Below are 27,104 nucleotides of genomic sequence, written 5' to 3'. Positions count from 1 at the left end.
TAGTGTATAAAGATACGCTGGCCCTCTGGCACAACAAGAAATTAGGAAGGCAAACAGGAAATAATATCCTCCATTATTTCAGAAGGATATAAGTACAAAAATGTCACAATTATAAAGGACCCTGTGGAGAACTCTACCTGAAAAATTGTGTGCAGTTTGGGCCTATCTACATAAGGAAGCATACCGGTATACCTGTTAAAGAAGGTGTTCAGTGAAACATGAGATTGTGGAATGGAGGAATTGTCCTGAGTTAATGGAACATTTAATTTATAATCTGCAGATTATTCAGCTAGTAAAGAGAAGGAGAAAGACAAGGAAATCTTGAACAAGGAATTACCTTACTTATATATTTCTAGCTTTACAAACAACTTGTTGCCAAAGTAAACTTAAATACATGCCTTAAAAAGATTCTGCCAATTAATCTTCTCACATCATTGAAATCCATGTTATATACTGGCTAGCATTTTAAAATTTAGAAAAGGTGCAGACATATGAATAAAAAAAAACAAAATGAGTGAAATTCAATACAAATAAAGAATTCTATTTAGGACCAATATCTTGAAATATTTTCTAACAAATTAATTTTGCAATTTTGAAAGGAGAAATTGTAGAAAGTTACAATGCAAACGATAACAAAGTCTTTGATTAGAAATTCAAGTTATAGTGGAGGTTTTGGAAATATGCTCAAAGCTGGTTTAATAGGATTAAAACTAACATTTATGAAAGGGAATCTTGTCGCAATGTAATGGACCAATTAGGAACAATGCTTTGAAAGCAGCAGAAAACGTCTTTTAATTTAAGTCTATGATTTACATAAACAGAACTGTGTAAAACAGGCTTAAGTCTGATTTAGTGGGGATTTAATTTACAGTCTTGGCAAATGTGAATTTGAATTGACACCAGCATGAAATGTATTGTTGCATTCTTGTGAAAATCCGTACAGTTTGGCTGCTCTATATTGTGATAAAGAGGCCAACCCACAGTTGGCTCAGGATGCAATCCAGTTTAGAAATACCAGCACAAACTGGGTATTGTTCAAAAGCTGCTTGTGTTCATTTACTAGCAACAGTGATTAGCTGTTAGATACCAAGCAGCTGCACGTTGTTTGTCTTCCTCAAAGATACAAGTACAATGGCAAGACTGCCTGCGAGAAGCCAACAGACATGTGTATGAATAGTTATGCCTGTAAGGACAATGCAATTTGAAGAATCTGTTTGTAATCTTTGTAGGAAAATGTTGCTTTGATGTGCATTTTGAAAACAGCCAGGTACACCTGATTGTATTTCAATGCTTCAGCCAACTAACGACAAAAACAGCTTGGGCTGGAAATACAATTATGTGGGGTAATGTTTTTGTGGGCTCCAGAATTGAATTTTATCTGAAAATTACTTATGAATGTGATCAGGTACTTACTACATCTTTAGTAACATCTGCAAAAATTAATTCCAGGTCCTCTATGGGTTTGAAGTATTGATGCACGTAGATCTCCAGACATGTGCAGTAGCATTCAGCAACAGTCAATGAATGTTTGAATTATACTTTTGCAATATTCAATTCTGCTTCCATGTCTGCAGATTGCATGTGTCAGTGATGCAGAAACAAGACTTCATTTTGTAAGTGAACTTACTTTGCATTACTGGCTGCCAGTAAGTGATCCTTAAGTTAGAAACTTGTCCCATGTATGGGTCACTTTTGGTCCCACCACTACTGTATTCAAATCATGGCTTTATTCTTGAATCTCCAACCCTCACCCACCTGATGTCCTTATCCAACATTTGTGGACTCAATTTTCTCTAGTGGTAACTTAAACCTAACCCTAGGGCTGGGTCCATTGCAATTCTAAAAAATCAGTCAATGACCAATCTGAGAACCTTCAATCTTTCCACAATGGGGGCAATGCACACTTGGGATAAGTGTGCAAAAGGATTTTGTAGCAGCTGATCCTTGTGCAAGACATATAATGGTCAGAAACAGCAAAGAAAAACAAGTTATTCATTCATCTGCTCGGTGTGTCTTTTCTGGTACTGAACAAGTCAGTTCCAAGTGATAACCTGCACAATTAGACCATAAGACTATTAGGTTTAGGAGCAGAAGTAGGCCATTCGGCCCATTGAGTCTGCTCCGCCATTCAAAATGGGCTCATCCACTTCATCCAGTCATCCCCACACCCCTGCTTTCACCCCATACCCTTTGATGCTTTGGGTAATCAAGAACCTATCTATCTCTGTCTTACATACACCCAATGACTTGGCCTCCACAGCCGTTCGTGGCAACAAATTCCACAGATTTACCACCCTCTGACTAAAGTAATTTCTCTGCATCTCAGTTCTAAGTGGACGTCCTTCAATCCTGAAGTCGTGCCCTCTTGTCCTAGAATCCCCTACTATGGGAAATAACTTTGCCACATCTAATCTGTTGAGGCCTTTTAACATTTGGAACGTTTCAATGAGATTCCCCCCTCATTCTCCTGAACTCCAGGGAATACAGCCCAAGAGCTGCCAGACATTCCTCACATGGTAACCCTCTCATTACTGGTATCATTCTCGTTAGATCTCATTATAATCCTGTTTGTCAGAATTATAAATACTGGTGGTGAGTCCATAGCACAGAAACAGGCTCCTCTAACCAGCCAGTCTGTTCTGAAACACTCCACAAGAATTTCAAACCACTAATAAATTCTTCAGCCATTTTCCTAATAATCACTCTCTTCCCTGTTCCCACATATATTTTTTATTGATATATACTGTATATTCCCTTTTAATATTTATTCTTTCAATATTTTGTTTCCCAATATTCACTAAATCAGGGACTCACTGTGGTATCATATACAAAGGGAAATTGTTTCACAGTTAATATTGAAAAGGTATTCGTTAATGGGGAAATAAAACCAAGCCTGTGCCCTCATGTTATACCCATACAAACTTTTTCCATCATGAATGACTGGAGAGGGTTTGGTGAGTACTGCACTAATTACCTTTGCCCCTCCTTAGCCTAGGGAGCCGGCTGGTGGTGTAGTGGCATCAGCGCCAGCCTTCAGAGCTGCAAGGGAGTCGGCTGGACTCAAATTCAGGAGCCTTCGCTCTGAAGTCCGGCGCTGATGCCACTACGCCACCAGTCAGCTCCCTTGCACGCTTTCCATCTGTGTTGGGTTGAGCGTCGAGCTAGCAACTTGGCCTCATAAAAATAAGAAAGCCTGCTAAAAAAAAACGTCGTCACGACGGCGTCCCGATGACTCCACTTGGAGCTAAGGGCTTTCTTCTCTTCTTCTTAGCCTAGGGGCACAGGGAATGATTCTGACGATACTATGATTACTTCACCCATGACTGGTAAGCTCCGCACTCAACAGCAAATGCCCTTATAATTCATATTGTGCAGTTTCATTTGAGCTCCACAGTTACCAATGGAACATCAAGGCAGAACTGTGAGTCAGCAACACATCAAGAATAGTCTGTGAGTAAATGACGTGTTTTTCAGAATCAGGTTTAACATCTCACGTCGTGAAACTTGTTCTGCTGCAACAGTACATTGCAATACATAATAATAGAAACTGTAAATTACAGTAAATTGTTACAGTTGTTCTTCCTGCTGTTTTCAAAAGAACAACATCTAATTATTACCTTATTACCTGAATTAAAAATAAGCAAGGTCTAAGATTTCTGGGTATCAGTTAAAGCTAATTATTCTGCTTTCCTTTCCAAAATGAGATTGTATTTTAAGATTAGATGGATGTTTGCAGTTAAAACACGAGTAAGCATGTAATTAGATGACAGATAAAAGCACAATAGATTGGCAGAAAATTGAAACAGAAAGCTACATCAGATCTGTGATCCTTGTTGGTGAATGTTAAAGATGAGCACCATAATAGAATTTCCTTTAAATATGTTAGTACTTACCAGGGTCATCGTACTCAAAAGTATGACAAATAATACACTTGCATCAAACACTCGATTATTCACCACTTTGAACATCAATGTCCTCACTTTCAGAAAGATTTCTGCCAAGAATGTATTCCTAATTACATTGCAACAATTGCACTTCTCATTACAAATGGATGGCAAGCAGGGTTGCATTATCTTTGTCTCTGCTTTGGGTTCCTCGTCCTCAGCTTCTTCCACAGAGGATGCATGTTTTTGATCTGCTGCTTTATTATCTTCACAGACACGCCTATCATTGATATGTTTTTCTTTTTCTAGACTATTCATGTTCACAGATGGAGATACCTGTTCACTTTCCATTTCTTGCTGAACTTCTTCCAATGTCTCCAGCTTTTGTGAGAAAAACAAAAGCGTCAAACATTTTTGTCAGATTGCAAACTCTTAAATGCTAATTCTTAAGAGTCTATTCAATGTAATAGGATGCAATATACTCTGTATTCATGGAATTTAGGAGTGAGACAAAATTTGAAAATAATAATAGTGCTCAGCAGGTTATGTAGCATCTACGGAAAGAGAGAAAAAGAGTCAACATTTCAAGTCAATTACCTTTTATGAGAATAGTGACAAAAGGGATTAACAGTCTGAAATGCTGAGAGTAAACTTAGCCCCTAAAAGATATGGTCTATGTCAAGTGGAATAGAAACATTCTAAGAATTTTTAATCTGAGTTCAACCCACCTCAAGACCACATACTTCCAGTTTAGGTGGAACCATTAGACATCCAATACACTCCCAGAAGATGGGCTGCACCGTCAGGTATTTCAAAGTTGCCATTGTTTTCATATTTTGTTTGATGATGGCTGGTCAGTTATCAGAAGACTAACTCAAAGGAAGCAAGGACTGTGATCTATTCTGGCAATGCTTGTGAACCTGGAGAAGTCTGAGCTATTTAGTAGTCCACAGAGGCCTTTCAAGACCTATTGCCCCTTTACGACCAATCCTACGCAAATAAGATTACTCCTATCATTTTGTAATGTTTTCACGTGAAAAATAAGTTTCATGCATGATCTCAACATCAAGGAATGTCTGACATTTTGGATCTAACTTAAAATCTGGTTCACATATGGCAACTTGTATATTCTTAATAAGTTCACCATATTTGACTTCCTGTCCCCAATTTATCATATCATACTGTGCAATACTCATTTTCAAAATTCATTGGAACATTTCCTCTACTGGTCTAGTTACCTTTATATTTAAATATCCCTTGGTAATAAAGCAATGGAAGGAAGAATATTACTGTTTTGTTGTCAGAATTATGCAGCATGCCATGCCATATCCCTTAAATCCTTTCCTATCCGTGTTACTGGCCAGATGTCTTTTAAATGTTGTAATTGTAAATGCTTCTATCTCTTCCTCTAGCCATAATCACACCATATTCTGTGTAAGAAAAAAAATGACCTCAGTTTAAAACTTTTCTCACTCACCTTAATATAATGCTCTCTTGATTTAGATTCCCCTACTTTGAGGAAAAAAAGATTGTGATAATCTATCTTATCTATACACCTCATGATTTTATAAACCTCTGTAAGGTCACCTATCAGACTCAGTCTATGCAGTCTCTCCATACAACCTAAGCCTTCCCAAACCAGTAAAATCCCTGTGGATCTTCTCAGCACCCTCCCTAACTTAAATGCATTGTTCCTATGGCATCACAAGCTGAACTGCACACAATGCTCCACTACGCAATGTCCAAGCTCCAGTACACTGTACCCCAACTATTCAAAGCAAGCATGATGTACACCTTCTTCACCACCCTGTGTACCTGTGACATTATTTCCATGGAACTATGTACTTGTACTCCTTAGCCCCACTGAATTACAGTACTCCAATGGGTCCAGCCATCCACCGTGTATATTCTGTCCTAGTTTAATTTCCCAAAATACATCCCTGTACACTTGTCTAACTTAAATTTCATCTTCCATTCCTTTGCCCACTTCCCCAGTTGATCTAGTTCCGGTTGTAACCTCAGGCAACCTTCATCATTGGTCACTATATCATGAATTTAAGTGTCACCCGCAAACTTACTAATCATGTCACCTCCATACTTATCCAAATCACTGATATATATGACAAACCCAGGGGACTCGGCACTGATCCCTGAGGTCACAAGCCTACAATCTGAGAAGCAACCCTCCACCACCACTCTCTGACTCCTTCAAGCAAGGCAATTTTGTATGCATTCTGTCAGCTCCCACTGGATCCCATATGATCTAACCTTCCAGACCAGCCTATCCTGTGGGACCTTGGCAAAGGCTTGCTAGTCCACGGGAGAAAGAGAAGGAAGAGGGGCACTGGGGGGAGTTGATAGGCAGGTGAGGAGAAGAGAAGAGGTAATGGGAGGGATCAGAGTGAGGAATTGAAGAAGAGGGAAAGGGGAGGGGGAAAATTACTGGAAGTTAGAGAAATCAATATTCAAATGTATCATGTCCTCTTTTTTTCCACCAGATTTCCATCGTAACTGTATTCCCACATTTCTTATACTCTTCAAGGGATACACTTGATCCCAGATGCCGATATCTGACATATGCATTCTTCTTTAGTCTGACAAGAACTGTAATATCCCTCATCAACCGGATGCCCTAATCCCACCAGACTTGTCCTTCACTCTGACAGGAACATGTTGGTTCTGAACTTAACGTTTTGCGTTTAAAAGAGCAGCCCACTGCCAGATGTCTCTTTACCTACTAATAGCCTTTCACAATCAACCTGTCTAATGCCATTAAATTTACGTTGCCCAAATTTAGGGCTTCAATTCTAGTCCTATATTATTCCATAATTATTTCAAAACTAATGGAATTATGATCACTGGTTCCAAAGCACTCCCTTTTTAATATGTCAGTCACTTGCACAGAAGAGGTCCAAGTGTAGCCCCATCCCTAGCATATCCACTTAAATATTGCCCTAGTTGTCTGGCAGTTCCAGTCAATAATGGGGAAGATAGAATCCCCAGTTATTACATCTCTATTATTATTATACTAATCTGCGATACCGCTACATTTTGCTCCTCTAATCCCTGCTGACTGTTGGAGACCCTATCTCATTGAAGTGATCATACCATTCTTATTTATAAGTTCTACCTCTTCAGCCTCACTGAATGTTCCCCCAGGAATATCCTCTCTAAGTTTTGCCATGATGTCCTCCTTGATCACTATCACAACCCACCCCCACCCCCTTACTCCACTTTTATCAACCCTATAGCTCCGAAATCCTGCACCACTGAGCTACTAGGTCCCATCTATGCCTCAGTGTTTCAGTGATGGCTGTAATTTGCAATTCATCTGTAATGTTTACATGATTGATGTTGCTGCCTGTTCTTTGCTATTTTACACTGCTTGTGATATATCTGCAGCACAGATTGCAAGCCTGTATCCCATTCCTGGATGACTCCTAATTCTCAGGTAATGAACTTAGTTGATGGGAACGCAACAAAGGACAACTCAAGAGTTGTATGGCAGGATAAGCACATTGCACTTGGACTGTGTTAGTCGTTGATGTGAGCAAAGCTTTTCACTGTATGTTTTGATATTTTGATGTACGTGTAGCAAATAAATCTAATCTCAATGTCAACCAGTGACAATGTGGAAAAGATCCTCACAGAGGCCATTAGTAAGAACTGAATAATATAGTGTTATTGGGGCAGGTGCTCAAAAGGTTGGTTGAAGTAGCATCATAAAGGAGGAAAGAAGTGGAGGCAATTAATTTAGGAAGGAATTTCCAGAATCATGGCAGCTGAAGGACCTAGCATTGAAATAACTGAGGGTTGAAATGCTGAAGTATGGATGTCCTGGTTGAAAAATAGGACTGGAGGATTTATCCTTCAAGTGGTTCAAAAATATGGAGGACTTTAAAACCAAGGCTGAGAATTTCCAGTGGAATCTCCACGAGTCAGCATCTTCTGGAAAAATGAGTAAGATATTATGATGAGTAAAGTAAATTTCTTGAGCTGGGGGGTTGGTGAATCTGTGGAATTCATTGCCACAGACAGCTGTGGAGGACAAGACATTGGGTATATATTTAAAGCAGAGGGTGATAGATTCTTGATTAATAAGGATATCAAGGATTATGTGGACAAAACAAAAGAGTGGGGTAGAGAGTGGAAATAAATCAACCATGAACAAATGTCAGAGCAGACTCAATAGCCGAATGACTTAATTCTGCTCTTGTGTCTTATACAGTGCCTATAAAAAGTATTGACCCCTCCCCCCACGCCCATGGGAATCATGTTTTATAGTTTTACAACACTGAATCATAGTGGGTTTAATTTGTTTTTCATTGACACTGATCTACAGGAAAAGACTCTTTCGTGTCAAAGTGAAAACAGATCTCTACAAGGTGATCTAAGTTAATTACAAATATAAAGCACAATACAATTGATTGCAAAAGTATTCACTCTCATAAGTATGATATACCACTGGTACAGGCAATTGGTTTTAGAAGTCACGTAATTAGATAATTGGAGATACGTTTTTGGAGACCTGTGTGCAGTCTAGGTATTTCAATTGATGGCAGTAAAACTACACTGGAAGGTCCAACAGCTGATGACTCAGTAGCCTGGGGAAAATTACATCATGAAGACAAAAGAACTGTCCACGTAACTCTGCAAAAGGGTAATTGAAAAGCACAAGTCTGGAGATGGATACAAAAAATTTCCAAGTCACTGAATATAATTTGTACAGTTAAGTCAATCATCAAAGAATGGAAAGAATATGGCACAACTGTAAATCTGCCTAGAGCATGCAAGGAGGGGACGAGTGAGGGAGGCCACCAAGAGACCTATAACAACTCTGGAGGAGTTACAAGCTTCAGTGGCTGAGATGGGAGAGACTGCACATACAACAACTGTTGTCTGGGTGCTTCACCAGTCGCAGATTTATAGGAAAATGCAAAAGGAAATCAACTGTTAGAAAAAGAAACTCATATGAAATCTCAGCTAGAGTTTGCCAGAAGCCGTGTGGGATGCTCTGAGGTCAGCTGGAAAAAGGTTCTACGGACTGATGAAATTAAAATTGAGCTTTTTGGCTATCAGACTAAATGCTAAGTTTGGCTTTTGCACATCATCAAAAACACACCATGAAGCATGGTGGTGGTTACATCATGCTCTGGGGATGGTTCACTGCAGTAGGCCCTGGAAGACTTGTGAAGGTAAGGGGTAAAATGAAAACAGCAAAATATAGGGAAAACCTGGAGGAAAACCTGAAGGAAAACCCGATGCAGTCTGCAAGAGAATTGCAACTTGGGACAAGATTTGTTTTAAAGCAAGACAATCACCCCAAGCATAAAGCCAAAGCTACACTGGAATGGCTTAAAAGCAAGGAAGTTAATATACTGAAGTGGCCAAGTTAGAGTCCAGACCTCAATCCACATAAGAATTTGGGGCTTGATTGAAAAGGGCTGTTCACTCACAATCCTCATGCAATCTGACAGAGCTTGAGCAGTTTTGTAAAGCAGAACGGGGAAAAATTGCAGTGACCAGATATGCAAAGTTGATGGAGACCTATCCACACAGACTCAAGGCTGTAACTGCTACCAAAGGTGTATCTACTAAATATTGACTTGAAGGGGGTGAATACTTATGCAATCAATTATTTTTTGTTTTATATTTATAATTAATTTAGATCTTTGCAGAGGTCTGTTTTCACTTTGATACAAAAAATATTTTTCTGTTGATCAGTGTCAAAAAAGCTAAATTATGATTTAACTATGATTTAATGTTGTAAAGCAGTAAAACGTGAAAACTTCCAAGGCTGATGAATACTTTTTATAACCACTGTAATTTTGGAAAGAACTTAGTGACCTTTGCATCTGGCTTGAACTGGGTTTGCTCGCCCTGAAAGGCTTGTGAAGGTAGAGGGTAAAATGAGTACAGCAAAATACAAGGAAAACCTGATGCAGTCTGCAAAAGGACTGCAACCTGGGAAAAGACTTGGTCCAGGGAAAGAGCATTGCATTCAGTGGTAACAATTTTGGAAGTCAAGTAACACACAACTGCTCCTACAGTGCACAATTAACACTGATGGACTAAGGTGACCAAATACAAATTTGTCACAATTATGACATCTGCCACATCTACTATATTTATGTAATGTTAACTTCAAAGCAATTCACCAAATTGAAGCACTTTTGGATATTACTAATACAATTCTGCGTGAATATAAGTCAATATTTCAGGAGACTGTTTTAATATGCTTAAAATACATATAAAATACAAATAAAATTAACTTTGAAGTTTCTGTGTAGATGAAGGACAGATTGTTTTGTGAGCAAGAACTTTGTATACTACCTAATTCTGCAAGGATCCCATTCTGCTTGGTTTTCCAGCTATTTTCTAGTCATATGACAGGGACACTAGGCAATTGTTCCATTCTTACTACACAAGGAGAGGTCAGGACTATGAGCTTGCATGTTAAAGATTGCCCTGGGGCAACCCTTAACAGTCTATCATTGAAAGCCTCAGCTAAACACATGCCATCTGAGTCTCTTTAAATATTTTCAAAAGGCTTGAAGCTTTTCCAAGAATGAAGGTATCATGAAGGGGATTAATTATCTTCTGCCTGGAGGAAGCCGAAGATTCTATAGTTTATTTATATCTTTGATTCCAAAAGGCCTGGCATTGAAATATCCTTCCAGATTTGCTCTAACCATGAAAATGATCCCATCCTTGCTATCTGAGATAAAGCTTATGGCTAACCACATAAATGGAGAGAGTTTTTCTCTATGACTTGTTCGTTTGGGAAGCAGCCACGATGACAATTTGTTTCCACTAACTATGAGTCTAAGAGCTAAGTCTATATAAAGTGATTTCCATACCATTAAGACTGCTGATCCATTTTCGTACTTCCGCCCACCAACGACTGGGTCACACAGTGCACTGACAGTCGGCACTTCATTTTTGTCTGGTGTAGGGAGTACACCACTATGGGACAATGTTTGCATTGCTGTTGGTTCAACAATACTTAACAATGCTGTCTCCTTTTGGATGTCTATAAGAGGGAACAAATAGTTTCAAGTGATGCTGTCAGAAAGCAGGATCTTACTTTATGCTTGCAGACCATCATTAGGTCAAACGTATGCATTTGAATTTGACAAACCACACTTTAACAAATGACTACTTTGTCTTATCTAATCAAAGAAAAATTCTTTCATTTTAAACTAACATTGCACTTTTACTTGTTCTAATCATTCTCTATTACTGTCACCACTGGAAGTGTACTCACAGAATGTAGTAGAAGTGTAATGCAGAAAGAGGCGATTGTATCTCTAAATAAGGTTTAACTTGCATGTGATTTCTTAGCTCTACAAAAGATTTCTAATAATACTGTACCTGCACTGGAATAATATGTGCAAAATAATCATTAATAATGGTATACATATTGCAAGCGCTTTGTAGCTTGAAAAAATGAGTGGTTTTTGTATCTGGGGGTTCTCATATAATGAGTCCTCAGTCTCTGCAATGTTACCATTGGACGGCATCAAATAGAACCTTCAACGCATCACAGAGAAAAGGAATAAAGATTGGACAAAGGTTGAAGTTGGTAGGTACAGAAATCTTTATTTCAGCCGTCCATTATTCACTTTCTGTGCCTTATCATTCTTTTATTCCATGAATTGTTAAATTTCATGTTTTTTGATACAAACTACTGTACTATTATATGATTCTTAAAATTACCATCAAAACTAATCAGTACTTTAAGTGTGAGATGGACCATATTGATTGTAATTGTGAGAAATTCTTCTGCTATTTTATATTAGATACGATATAATATTCCGGTTAGATTGGAAAGGAATATATATGGAATAGTAAGTTATTAATTAATTCACTCAATTATTATTTGTTTGTATAATAAATAAACACACTGAAGGTAGATTTGCAAATCTCCTGCTGGACCATGAAAATGATTAAAAATGTAGAAAAGAATGGAATTTGATTTGTGATAAAAGGAAGGTATCCTTACTCATATTGTGTTCCACATCACAGTTTGCTAAAGGTACTTCATTGGAAGGATGAGCACTATCTGCTTCTGAGGTATTGTTTTGCTCTTCTGGTTGTACTTTACCCAAAAATGGTTTATTTGTTTTTCGACTTGCTAGCAGAAGTAGGAAGTTCTTGATATAATCTTTATATGGCGACCCCTTTTCTTCTTTTGTGTTTGCGGTTAGTGTATCTCCAGAAAAGAAGTTGAGGAGAAGAGCCAAGAACAAGTTTAACACCTGCAGATTAGCACAGAGTAAGTTTAAAATTATTATTTGCATTTAAATGGATAACACTATTATTTCACAATTATGACTTGCTAATGATTTGGGCAAGATGGCTGAAAGGCCTAATTCAAAGTACAAAGTTCAAAGTAAATATATATATATATATATATATAACTACATATATGTCACCATATACTAAACCTGTGATTCATTTTTTTGCAGGCAGGCATTCACGGACTAAGAAACACAATAGAATCAACGAAAATGGCAAAGACGGACAAACAGCCAATGTGCAAAAGACAGCAAGTTGTGCAAATACAGTAAAGATAAAATAAATAAAAAAAATAAATGCATAATAAATATTGAGAACATGATTGGTAGTGCCCTTGAAAGTAAGTCCACAGATTGCGGAATCAATTCAGTGATGGATGAGTGAAGTTATGGTGGTTGAGGGGTAATAACTGTTTCAAAACCTGGTGGTGTGGGACCTAAGACTCTTGTACCACCATCCAGGTGGTAGCAGCGAGAAGAGAGCATGGCCTGGAAGGTGGGAGTCCTTGATCATGCATGCCGCTTTCCTGCGACAACATTCCTTCTAGATGTACACAATAGTAGGAAAGCCTTTAACTGTGATGGACTGGGCTATATCTGCTACTTTTTTTGTGGGCTTTTCTGTTCAAGGGCATTGATACTTCTGTACCAGGCTGTGATGCAACCAGTCAGTATACTCTCCGCCCTGCATCTATAGAAAATTGCCTAAGTTTTAGATGACATACTGAATCTTCACAAACTTCTAAGAAAGTAGAGGCACTGCCTTGCCTTCTTTTTGAAGGCAATTACATGCTGGACCTAGGACAGGTCCTGTGGAATGATAACACTGAGGAAATTAAAGTTGCTGACCCTCTCACCTGATGAAAACTGGCTCATGGACCTCTGGTTTCCTCCTTCACTCTTTAGTTCTGCTGACATTGGGTGAGAGGTTGTTGGCCTGGCACCATTCAGCCAGATTTTCAATCTTCCACTTGTATACAGATTCATCACCACCCTTCAATTGGCAAGCAAAAATAGTACCACCAGTAAACTTAAGTATAGCATTGGAGTAGTACTTGGCCTTACAGTCATAAGTATAAAGTGAGTAGAGCAAGGGGCTAGGCACACAGCCCTGTGGTGCACCTATGCTGATGGTGATTGTGGAGCTGACGGTGATTCTAATCCAAACAGACTGGGATCTGCAAGTGAGGATATCCAGGATCTGGTTGCACAAAGAGGTACTGAGGCATGGACCTTGGAGCTTATTAGTTCGGAGGGGCTGATGGCGTTGAATACAGAGCTATGGTCAATGAAGAACATCCTGATATATGAATCTTCACTGTCCTGATGTTCGATGGTTGAGCGAAGAGCCAATAAAATGCTGTTGTCCATCGTGATGATAGACAAATTGGATCCGATCTAAGTTGCTCCTCAGGCAGGAGCCGATATTATTCATCACCAGCCTCTGTCAATGCTACTGGATGATAGTCTTTGAGGTAGGCTACCACTTTCTTCTTGAACACTGGTATAATTGAAGCCTGCTTGAAGCAGGTGGGTACCTCAGACTGCCGAAGTGCAAGGTTAAAAATGTCAGTAAGCACTCCAGTCAGTTGATTAGTACAGGTCTTCAGTACTTGGCCTGATGAAGGCTCTCAGCCCAAAATGTTGACTCTTCATTCCTTTCCATAGATGCTGCTTGACCCATTGAGTTCGTCCTGTATTATGTATGTGTGTTACTCAAGAGCCCAATGCATCCTTAATTTGTCCAAGCTTATCTGGATATTGTTTACTGTAGATGCACTTGAAGGCAATTTCAAAGTAAGAGCACTTATTTCATGGCATCGACTAAATCTAATTTTCCTTCCTGGCTTAGTTGGTAGCATGTTTGACTCAGGGACAGTTGTTCTGGGCTTAGTTCCTATGTCAGAAGTTAGAATATAAAAATCAATGCTAACAATTTGAGGCAAAGTAGGCAGTGCCATCTGTAGATTGTCTGTAAAACTGATGTACTGTAGTCTTAATCAGTCTATTTAACTTAAAAGATCTCATGGCACTATGCCAAAGAGCAGTAGAGTTGATATGCCTGGCACTGGGCCTGATACTGAATCCACATTCAACAGACCACAAATGATAATTGTCACAATAATGTTTGATGAAGTTGGCTCCAATCACTAGATTCTGGAATGCTTCCGGAGGACTGGAAAACTGTAAATGTCACTACATTCTTTAAAATGTGGTGTGTTGGGAGGGGGTGTGCAAATGACAGGAAATAATTCGCCTGTCAGTCTGACTTAGTAAGATGTTGGAGTTCCATTAATAAGGATGAAGTTTTGGGGTATTGGGGGCATGTGATAAAATAGGCTGAAGTCATAATGGTTTGTTTTCTTCAGGGAAAACCCTGCCTGACAAATCTGTTGGAATTGTTTGAGGAAATAACAAGTTGTTTACTTGGATTTTCAGAAGGCCTTTGACAAGGTGCTGCTCGTGAGGCTGCTAAACAAGATAAGAGCCAATTGTATTACATGAAAGATACTGTACTATCATGGACAGAAGTTTGGCTGACTGACAGGAGATAAAGAAAGGGGGTTAAAAGGGTCTATTTTGGTTGGTTGTTAGTGACTCATGGTGTTCTGCAGGAGTCAGCATTGAGACCACTTATTTTCATGTTATATATCGATGATTTGGATGATGGAATTGATGGCTTTGTGACCAAATTTGTGGATGGTACAAAGATAGATGGATGGGCAGGTAGTGTTGAGAAAGCAGGGAGTCTGAAGAAGGACTTAGGTAGACTAGGAAAATAGGCAAAGAGGTGGAAGATGGAAGTGTAAGGTCATGCATTTTGGTAGAAGGAATAAAGTCGTAGACTTAGATTTAGTAAATTCAGAAATCAGAGGTGCAAGGGGACTTGGGAGTCATCTTACAGGATTGCCTAAATGTTAGCTTACTGTTTGAGTTGGGGGTAAGGAAGGCAAATGCAATTATTAGCATTCATTTCGAGAGGCAATATAAAAGCAAGGACACAATGCTGAGATTTTATAAGGCATTTGTCAGACTGCACTTGGAGTATTGTGAGCAGTTTTTGGCTGCTTACCTAAGAAAGAGTGTGCTGACATTGGAGAAGGCCCAGAGAAGGTTCATGAGAATAATCTCAGAATGAAAGGTTTGACGTATGAGGAGCATTTGATTGCGCTGGGTACGTACTTGCTGGAGTTTAGAAGAATGAGGTGAGGATCTCATTGAAACCTACTGAATATTGAAAAGCCACTATGGATTCTGGTGTTTTAATCTAAGGTTCTTTTAGAAGTCAAGAATGAGGCACAAAACTTGTTGCTTCATGGTCATTTTAGTGAGAGTTTTTAGAACAGAAGAACACTGAACAGCGATAGGGAAAGCAGAGACACAAAGATTAAGATGATGCTGCCTTGTGTTTAGTTAAATCTATAGATAATATCAAATCTATAGATAATAAACCAATTAGAAAGTATGTATAATTGCCCATAGCTGCACATGTTCCCTCTCTTAACTGCTAAGAGAAAATCTAATGTCATATCTATGATTTTGAAGAACCATCTTATGCATGGCAATTATTACTGTTATTAGCTTTCAGCAATGTCATTGCTTAGTCTTTATAAGTCTGCAGCAGCATTTTTAAACTCTTATTCTCCTGGCAACACCATACTCCCTGAGACTACAACTAGAGGTCATGGTTTAAGGGTGAAAGGTGAAATGTTTAATGGGAACATGAGGGGAACCTGCTTCACTCAGAGGGTGATGAGAGTGAGGAACGAGTTGCCAGAAAGTGGTGGATGCGAATTCAATTTCAATTTTTAAGAGAAGTTTGAATATATACATGGATGGGGAGGGGTACGGAGGGCTATGTGCAGGTCGATAGGACTAGGCTGTTTAAATGGTTCGGCACAGACTAAATGAGTGAAGGGCTGTTTCTGTGCTGTAGCTTTCGATGACTCTATGATTCTAAAATGGGAATAAAATTGATGCAAAGCAATCTCCTTCTGAAATGTCTCGTTTACTTCCAGACTGGGAGGTAAAGGAATGTTGCATGTACATCTCATGGCAAGAAAAACATGCCCTAAATAACCAGATCCTAACCAATTATGTGGAAGAGATGTGTAGTCTCCATTTCCACATGAAGTGTGTACAGTATTGTTCCATGAAACTTAGACCATTTCTTATTACTTGACAGGAGCTTTGTTGAATTGTAATATTTTCCTAATCATCAGTAATACGTGAAAAGTCATTTCAACTGGCACATTATGAGTATGGAAAATTGGCAAAAAGATAACAACAACAACATTCAAATAAACATTATAATGTGCAGTAGTTGTTGACTTTCTCGAAGTCTTCTGGCTCACTGTAGCCCAGCACTGTGACCAAGAGGATACCAGCATGTTATCCACAGCATTTAGTTCACATGCAGTGGTTGGTGTGTGTCCATTTACTTTTACCTTCTATTTTCATGGCCAAATTAGTAATTAACAGTACTTGATAGGGGACTTTCTATTCAGCTACCAATGGTTCCTTTTGTGTCTTTTTAATCAGGACTCACCTGCTTGGGAAGAACCTCCTTCTATTGGTTCTTACCAAGCGACAGAAATCTGTTGAGAAGCAGAGTGGGCAGCTTGAGATAGTTTCACACAATAGTTAACCAAACTGTCATAATGTGTATATCAGCCTCTGCGAGATCAAGGGCTCCCAACAGTGACATACCTGTTATCACCTCAAATGCTCTTAATATAATTTTCTTGTTTGGGGTTGCTCTGATACCTCAGTAGACCATAGGAAGAACCACAGGACATGGTATGTCTTCCTCATGATACTTCGTCAGCCATAATTTGATGATACCATTCATTCATTTGTCTTGTTCTGATGACCCTGGGTGATGTAGACAATGAAAGGACTATTCAATGTTCATCAGTCGACATAATTCCTGAAAAATATTCCCAGTGAAGTGTTTTCCTTTATCGAAGTCGATGTGACATGACCGTCTTTATCTAGGAATATGGTCCTTGTTGATAGTTTTTGCTGTGTGTGTGGCAGCGGATTTCCTTGCTGGAATATTTTTCGCCCATCTTGAACTCTTGTCCACTATTACCAGCATGTCTGAGTATCTCTGACGCTTTGGCAAAGTAACGCAGTCCACTTGTAGTGTGGAAATTGTACCAGGTTGGGCAGGAACACTTAATTGTGGTAGCTTTTCCGGTGCTGCAGAATTTGTGTTATGGCATATCTTGCTTCTTTCAAACATTTATTGAGCTTGTGCCCTGAACTTTGGATTCCACCACCATTAGGAGAATCTGTTGATCACCTTTTACACTTCAATGTGTCTTAGAGAGTGTATTTGCTGTGCCAGATACTCGTGTTATCTGATAATCAGATAATCGTGTATGTTTGTCTGTGATACAGAATTCAACTTATTTCCATAACTCCAGTTGTTGGGTTCATTGTAAATGTTCCCAGTATTTCTTTTACCCCTTCCGGTGCTGCCCGTTTTGTAATTTCATTTTGGACTGGCTTTTACAGTTTAATATGACAGCTTCTGACGGCAGTTGTATGACATCCGTAAGTACTTGTACAAGCTGGCCATTCTTGATTGGGTTTTCTACAGAAATTCTCTTTGTCTCCACATGTTTCCAAAATCATGACCATCTTCAAAAGCATATCAATAAACCATATAGATATTAGCTGATGTTCCTTCTGACAACCTGCAACTTCAATCAAAGCTTTTTGTTCTGCCTATTGCATAGAGGTACCAGGAACCAGGTTTCCTAATGCCAGCATTTCAGTTTCAGAAACAACTGCCCATCCAGCCATTCAAATTCCTCTGTCAATTGTTGAGGAACCATTCTTGTACAGAACCAGATCTTTGGCAAAGTAATAAACAAGGGGACGCTATTGGTCTCCATGTTCTTGAGTTAAGACTGACATCATGCAGTCATAGAACCATAGAACCATAGAAACTACAGCACAGAAACAGGCCCTTTGGCCCTTCTTGGCTGTGCCGAACCATTTTCTGCCTAGTCCCACTGACCTGCACACGGACCATATCCCTCCATACACCTCCCATCCATGTATCTGTCCAATTTATTCTTAAATGTTAAAAAAGAACCCGCATTTACCACCTCGTCTGGCAGCTCATTCCATACTCCCACCACTCTCTGTGTGAAGAAGCCCCCCCTAATGTTCCCTTTAAACTTTTCCCCCCTCACCCTTAACCCATGTCCTCTGGTTTTTTTATCCCCTTGCCTCAGTGGAAAAAGCCTGCTTGCATTCACTATATCTATACCCATCATAATTTTATATACCTCTATCAAATCTCCCCTCATTCTTCTACGCTCCAGGGAATAAAGTCCTAACCTATTCAACCTTTCTCTGTAACTGAGTTTCTCAAGTCCTGGCAACATCCTTGTAAACCTTCTCTGCACTCTTTCAACCTTATTTATATCCTTCCTGTAATTTGGTGACCAAAACTGAACACAATACTCCAGATTCGGCCTCACCAATGCCTTATACAACCTCAGCATAACATTCCAGCTCTTATACTCAATACTTCAATTAATAAAGGCCAATGTACCAAAAGCTCTCTTTACGACCCTATCTACCTGTGACGACACTTTTAGGGAATTTTGTATCTGTATTCCCAGATCCCTCTGTTCCACTGCACTCCTCAGTTCCTTACCATTAACCCTGTATGTTCTACGTTGGATTGTCCTTCCAACGTGCAATACCTCACACTTGTCAGTATTAAACTCCATCTGACATTTTTCAGACCATTTTTCCAGCTGGTCCAAGTCCCTCTGCAGGCTCTGAAAACCTTCCTCACTGTCTACTACACCTCCAATCTTTGTATCATCAGCAAATTGCTGATCCAATTTACCACATTATCATCCAGATCATTGATATAGATGACAAATAACAATGGACCCAGCACTGATCCCTGTGGCAGACCACTAGTCACAGGCCTCCACTCAGAAACTCATGTTTCTTGTTAACATAGTGTAGATAGTCTACCTGTACAGGGGATTACTAATGCAGATTCAGTACACAATGGCACCTTTAAAGTTTGATAAGCTTCCAGTTGTTCTTCATTTAGAGTCACAGGGTCATCTGGGCACTTGCTGTCATTCAGCAGATTGTTTTGTGATTGAGCAATAGTTGATAGATCTGCTGCTAGCTTGTCAGTACATTGGTTAACAGTGGCCTTAGCTTCAGTCCTGTGTGTCTTCACTCCCTTGGTCTTTATTAGAACAAGCTGTGACATAACTGTTAATCTTAGTGTTTCATCACTGTCATCCTCACTTACGTCTCTAGAAGCCTGCTATAGAGTCCATGTCATGTCCATCCTCTAATTCCTTGAACTTCAGATGTCGTATACTTGAGTTCTCCAGGGTTCGAATGGTGGTGCTGTAGAGTGAGACTGTTTGACCTGAGTTGTAATTCCTCAGGTGGAGGTTCAGAAGTAGTTGTTTCCTGGGCGGATTGTCAGCAGTATTAGCATTATTAGCAGTGTCACTGGAAGCGTCACTAGCACAACTGCCAACTCGAATTCATGGCTGCACTTTCTTATATTGTTTCTGTTTGTTTCAAAACTCCATACATTGCACGTCGATTGAATTACCGTGTTGTTCTTTTGCTCATTTGGTTAATGCATGCAAAGATATTCTCTTTAGACTCTTCACTGTCTTTATCATACTGTTTTTGTAGTTTATCATAAATTTCGTGTTTCCATCAAGTAGTAAAAGGCTTTACTCACCTTGTTAACTTTTCAATCATTCATAGATTCGATCAAACTGACCACACAGTTTTATATCTAAATCAGTAGCAGCCATTTTCTTTCCCTTAGGCATTTTCTGCATCATAATAAACTCAACCCTGTTGGTATATTTTGTCTGGACTTTTTTATTGATTTTATCCAACTGAGATGTTTTATTCAGGTAGGAGTTCTTCGTATATTTCACAATGTTGGTCATTGATTCTATCTTAGTTTATACATACTTTTATCAGTTTAAGCATGACCTTGAAATATTAATAGATTGTAACCAAACAGCAAATAGATTGATCTAGCAACTGCATTAGTTGATCCAACAACCATAGATTGATCCAGCAACCAAATAGATTACAACCGAATAGATTGTACAACCACTATTTTCACCAAGTACCAAAATAGATCACCATGTGACCCTAGATTGTAACCAAATAGGTCAGGGCCAACTAGATTGCGACCAATATTTTCACAGTTGTTTTTCTTCTTAAATAGCAATGCAGTAGTCCTCAATCCTGATTTCCATCTGGCATTCAAAGCTGGAACTTTTTTTTTATCTCTCGGACACCAGATGAACAGAGGAAGCTCTTAACCCTTTTGTTGCAGGCTAGAAACTCCAGTACTTGTCTTCAAATGTTTATAAGTTCTAAACTCTGGAATATCCTGTTGCCAGCAATGCCACTTAATATGATTCTGGTGTCTTAATCCAAGGTTCTTTTGGAAGTCAGGAATGAGGCACAAGACTTACTTCATGATTGTTTTATTAATAGTTGATAGAACAGAAGAAAACCGAACAGACAGTGACAGGTAAAGCTGAGATTCAAGAAGATTAAGATAGCACAGCTTTGTGTTTAGCAATTTTACACTCATAGAGGTAAGAAAAATTCCATTTAAATTGCTAGATAGAATAAACCAATTAGAAAGTACTTATGCACTTAATGCAGTGCCAAGAAGCTTCCAGAGCATTTCAGAATTATAGTTTGTATAACCACTAAAGGCATATTATACTGTTATTTGCATACTATAGCCACTAGGAATCATAGTAAGCAGCTCCTTGTCTCTAAGTAATTATATAAAATACAAACAGATAATTAATTGTTCAACTAAAAAGAAAATGACAATTAAAAGAATCTAATCCAAGAGTTAAACATTCAGACCCCACACCAAGTTAGAGTGGATGTGGAGTAGATGTTTCTTATCGTGGGGGAATTTAGGAATGGAGGCACAGTCTCAAATACAAGGAATGTCTCTTTAGAACAGAGATGTGGAAGAATTTCTTTAGCCTAAGGGTGGTGAATCTGTGGAATTCATTGTCACAGATGGCTGTGAAGGCCAAGTCACTGGGTATACGTATGTAATGCGGAGGTTGATAGTTTCTTGATTAGTAAGGGGATCGATGGTTATGGGAAAGGCAGGAGAATGAAGTTGAGAGGGATAATAAATCAGCCACGATAGAATGGTGGAGTAGACTTAATGGGCTGAATGGCCCAATTCTGCTCCTTTGTCTTTTGGTCCTATATTTCCCACATAGTAACTGCACTTTAAAAGTACATTGGCTTCAAACTGTTTGGGATGACCTTGTGGTCATAGAACTTCAAATTATACCAGTATATAGTCAACAAACTTGTCATGGCAATTATATCCTTTATATTTTGTGTGGTCCGGTTTGTCAGGATAATGAATGGTCATGTTCTCATAAAGTGAGTGATGCATGGCAATCATTAAAGGAATGTGCAGTCAGCTAGGTAATATTTAACTCAAGAAAGCTGTGTTAGAATTAAGATGTTTTAGTTTTGTTAATAAATTCAGTCATTAGTCTTTAGAAATCAGAACCTTGTCCTGAAGCCAACTCAGGCCAACGTTCAGTTCACGTGAGGGAGGAATTCCATTTTTTTATATAAGGTGTTACTAACTCTGCTATGTTTAGGATGACTGTTTTTTTTGGCTGAATTGAATGATATTTGGATCAGAGAAAATTATCAATTATTTGCAGAGACAGGTAAGGGGCAGGAGTCATTCAAATTAATAGTTTGAAGCCTTAGTGACGTCCTCCCATTCAGCAAAAGCTGACTAAAAGCAAGAAAACTGCTAGATATTTCTTTCAAAGGACTAGTTAGAGAACTTACAGTTGTAATTACATAACAATGATGTTACTATTTCTTGATAAATTGATCAACTTGTAAATTAATTTTTTCCATATCTTCAATAGCTGAAAGAGTTAATAGAGATTATTTTGTTCTATTATTGATTTATGTACTGTACATTCCTGAAAGCTAACTCAGATATTAAGTTTAGTGAAAAGATTCCTTAATACTTAGGAAGCTGAGACAAACCAATATACAGAGAAACCTATAAAAAAATATGAAGACGATAAGAGGTATTGTAAAGAGGTATTGTAAGGTATTGTTAGGCACATGGACAAAAGAAAAATGGAGGGCTATGTCGGAGGAAGGGTTAGATTGATCCTGGAGTAGGTAAAAAGTTGGCATATCATCATGGGCCAAAGAACCTACATTGTGCTATGTTCTATGTTCTAAAGGGAAGATGGCAAAACACTAAACAAAACCAGCAAAAACTTAATGATTTGACTTTAAGTTGAGGTACTGAAGAACTTTGGGGATAGGTGGTTGGAAGGGATGAGGCAGTTACCAAATGTCTGGTTCCCAGAAGGTATGCACCTATCAAAGTTATGGGTTAAGGTTAATAAATTATAAGGAATGATAAGAATTTACTCCCACTACATCCTGTATGGTGCAAGACATTTATACTTAAGTTGTAGACATTTGAGCTCTGCAAATAGATAAAGTTAAATAGAATGAGTGAGTTAAAGCTTGGCAAATGGATAAAATGTGGGAAATTGTGAAGTTTGGCATTTCAAACCTTAAGACAAGCAATAAACTTAATGGAAAAACGATTGCAGATGAGCAAAATGAGTGGATCTAGGTGTTCTGGTGTAGGCAGGTTCAGCAAGCAGCTTGAATGGCAAATGGCATATTGATCCTTCATTGCAAAATGGCTGGAGCTCAGAAATAGGGAAATATAGTTTCAGGAGGGTGACTAGAATGAGGTTAGGACCATCCAGGGATAAAAGGGAAAAACATGCATGGAGTAGATGAAGTAGGGGAGGTTCTTAGTGAATACTTTGCTTCAGCATTCATCAGTGAGAGGGACCTTGATAAATGTGAGGACCTTGACGAATGTCAGCTTCCATTAAAACAAAACTATATTGACTAAACCTAATCAGACTATGCTTCTCCAAATCCTCACAAATCCCGTCTCTGGGAATCCTCTCCAATAGTTTGATTTTAGACTTATGAGTCTATAATTCCCAGAATTATCTTTTTTGACTTTCCTGAACAAAGGAATAACATTTGCCACTCTCCAATCTTCTAATGCTACTCACGTGGCTGGTGAGGTTGCAAAGATTATCACCAACAGCGCAGAAATCTCTTCCCTAGCTTCCCATAGTAACTTGGAGTATATCCCGTCTGGGGACTTATCTATCCTAACATTTTTCAGGAGATCCAGCAATTCATCTTTCTTAACCTCAACATGTTCCAGAACATTAGCCTGTTCTATGCTGATCTGACATTTGCCTTGGTTCCTCTCACTGGTGAGTACTGAAGCAAAGTATTTATTAAGGACCTCCCTACCTCCTCTGAATCCAGGCATATGCTTCCTCTTTTATTCCTGATTGGTCCTACCCTCACTCTAGTTACTCAGTGTAGGTGAAGTCAGACACTTTCTGTTTTTGACTTTCAACCACACTGATGGTTGAACCATTCAGACCCAACACCAACATTCAACCATCCACCATTTTTCACCTCCCTGCCTGGCCCTGGCTATAGAAATATCATGGAAATTTTTGTCTTATAAATTAGATTGAATCTCTTTATGCTTTGCAAAATGCTAATGAACATGTTTTCTATAATATAACATCCATCGAAATTTCATTCTTTTCTTTGAACCAAGACTCCACGAGACAATGAGCCAAAACAGACTCATTATTATACCTACATTTCAAATCCAATGCAATAGAAATCACTGCTTTAAATATGAACAAATATCAACAGATCTCTTAATGAATGTTGAAGAATGGTAAGGATACTAGTAATGGATTTGCATTTAAAAATTTGATATACAGTTGGCTGTGGTTAGTTTATCAAATTGAAAGCAAATAACCTACATAGAATGATTTTTAAACATACTTCACATTCTTTTTATAAGTACTAAGACGTTTAGAATATCATAGTAATAAAGAAAAGCCTTGATGCCAGCTGAAGGCATGTATAGTCTGCCCTTACCAGAAAATTTCCAGCTATATATGTCAGCAAGAACAGCGGGAGACAGAAGTAGATCTTTGAGCAACGCATGCAATCATATAATGGTTCTATCCACTCTCCACATAAAATTCGAAACACCATTATAAAGGAATTGTAAAAGCCTCTGAAATTCCATCTTGGTATTCTATTTCCTGCAAATGCCTCCTGTAACATAACATAATATCACATGAAAAAGATTTGATGAGTGAAAAACAGTGAGCATGGACAGGTGAAATATTCATTTTGTTCCATAAAGGTTACATAATAGTCTACTGAATCTACAAATATGAAACATGAACCTTTGGAAAATAAAAAAAAAAGCATTGTTGTTTTCCATTGTATGTTTTGTTAACAACTTTTATTATTATGGGAATTATTCTTGGCAGTACAAGTGGATAGACAACTATCATACTTGCAACTATGTTTTCCATGTTATAGTTGTATTAGCATGATTAAATTGTCTAAACACTCCTTTTACAACAGAATCATAAAGCGAAATAGCACAGAACCATATCATTTGGCTCAACTCATCCACAATGACTAAAATGCCCATCTAACTAAATCGTAGTTTGGCCCATATCCTTGTATTCCTTTCCCATGCATGTATCCATCCAAATAATGTTTAAGCACTGTGTTTTGATCTACCACATCCCCCCTTCCCCCACCATCTCTATTACAGCTTGCTTTGTATTCCCACTATTCTCTGTGAAAAAACTTGTCACTCAAATCTCTTTTAAATATTTTTCCTCTCTACTTGAACCTACGTGCTCTAGTTTTAGACTCTTCTCCCCTTTGGAAAGGATTCTATCTATCTATACTGCATATAATTTTATTGACCTCTATAATGTCATTCTACTTCCTGCATTCCATTGAGAACCATCCCAGCCTTTTGAAATACCTCTTTGTAACTAAAGCTCTCCATTCCAGGCAAATCTTGCTGAATCTCTTTTCCACTTTTCATAATCCTACACACCCTTTCTATAACGTGATGACGAGAAATGCATGTACCGTTTGTAGGTTTCCAGGTGTGATCTAACCAATATCTTGAAACAGCTGCAACATGATGTCCAACTTTTACACTCAATACTCCTATCCATGAAGACAAGCAAACTAAACACTTTCTTCATGAACCCATCTACTTAGATGACCCAACATGCATCACATCACATTTGTTTAGATTAAATTTCTTCTTCTACTGTTCCACCCAACTTTTCAGCTGATCTCTGTATGTCCCCCAAACCTTCTCTACCTACAATTACAACAATCTGTTTTGTCAGTTAACTTACTTATCAAGACATTCATATATATGACTAACAACAAAGGTCCCATCACTAACACCCACAGTATGACTGGTTACAAAGTTCCAGTCAGGAAAACAACCTTCCACTAGTACCCACTGGCTTCAATCACTAAGCCAGTCTTGGATTCGTTTTGACTTTGGGTACCATGTGCCCCAACTTGCTGGCCACCCTAATGCTTAGGGTCTTGTCAGCAGGAAATTTTCAATTGTCTGGATGCATTGCTCATATAGTAAGAGTAAGTTCAAGGTTATAAATGCACCACTTTTTAAGAGAAAAAATACTATAAATGATCTGAAATTACACTCTTGGATTATTAGTGGGATGCTGTTTTGAAAATCCTCTAGGTATAATGAGGTGTCTCTACTTTCAAAATTGTTTGCTTCCTATGGATAACAGACTAGTATGAATCATTGACATATGATAATGGTGTGATCATTTTATTTTTTTTTGACAGTTTCTAATTTATTATCAGTTTTTCTACAACCTGATATCCTATTGATGCTCTTTAAGTTAAGACATAAGGAATGCCATGATATCACAGAGCTCTTGTGAAATTGCATGCAATGACAGAAGAAGTGAACAAAACAAAATGGGGATAAACAGACACAAGGGGATAGAAATTGTCGTGTTCTTTGTTGTATATTATTGTATGGTGTTTACATGACATGCTGATGATCATTTTGATTGAGGTCCTAGACCCAGGGTCATTATTGAACCAATGTTACATGAAGTAGAGAGATGGTGGATGAGTGGTACGGCTGATGAAGAAACATCTAGCAGTGATACAGGAAGATCCAATTGGGGCTAAAGAACTGAATTTCAGAGTGAGGTGGGAGTGATTGCCCTTTTCATCAAGGCAGTAATTGAATAACGTTGTATCAAGGATACCTAATAAAATTGGTCTAGAGAACTCAAAGGGTGATGTCTTTTGCACCACCATTCCAGTGGCGCAAATCATAACTCATAGAAAAGAAGATGGATATTGTTGTCAGAGGTCAATCATCTCAGCCAAACGACGCCACTGCAAGTGCAATGTCATCCTTTAGGCTTTTAAATTAAAATAAATTCAAATTAAATTAATATAAATATCAGAATCAGATTTAATATCACAGGGATATGTTATGGGATTGATTAACTTTACAGCAGCAATACAATGAAATACATGATAAATAAATATAGAGAAAAAACTGAGTTACATTAAGTATAGATATGCCTATTAAATAGTTATGTTAAAATAAGTAATGCAAAAAAACAGAAATAAAAAACATAGTGAGATAGTGTTCAGGGTTCAATGTCCATTTAAAAATCAGATGGCAGAGGGGAAGAAGCTGTTCCTGAATCACTTAATGTGTGCCTTCAGGTTTCTGTACCTCTTTCCCGATGGTAACAATGAGAAGAGGGCATTTCCTGGGTGGTGGGGATCCTTAATGATCCACCTTCCTAAGGCATTGCTCCTTGAAGATGTTTTGGATACTATGGAGGCTAGTACCCATGATAGAGTGACAAATTTATACAGTAAATCCAAGCTGACTTCA

At 38.4% G+C, this 27,104-nt stretch overlaps 1 protein-coding gene across 1 annotated transcript in view; it reads right to left on the bottom strand.

The window, feature by feature from the left end:
• LOC140195657 (sodium channel protein type 4 subunit alpha-like) overlaps positions 1–27,104 on the bottom strand; it is a 148,760-nt gene that overhangs the window by 74,761 nt on the left and 46,895 nt on the right. The window contains exons 10-13 of the mRNA XM_072254375.1: positions 24,251–24,430; positions 11,890–12,145; positions 10,745–10,917; positions 3,894–4,265 (exon numbers count right to left, since the gene is read on the bottom strand). Of these exons, the coding sequence (XP_072110476.1) occupies positions 3,894–4,265; positions 10,745–10,917; positions 11,890–12,145; positions 24,251–24,430 (981 nt within the window). The remainder of the gene's footprint in view (positions 1–3,893; positions 4,266–10,744; positions 10,918–11,889; positions 12,146–24,250; positions 24,431–27,104) is intronic.

The sequence above is a fragment of the Mobula birostris genome, chromosome 3 (genome assembly GCF_030028105.1).
Source record: "Mobula birostris isolate sMobBir1 chromosome 3, sMobBir1.hap1, whole genome shotgun sequence".
NCBI lineage: Eukaryota > Metazoa > Chordata > Chondrichthyes > Myliobatiformes > Myliobatidae > Mobula > Mobula birostris.
The sequence above is the reverse complement of the archived record's forward strand: the minus strand, read 5'-3'. Positions and strand labels throughout refer to the sequence as shown.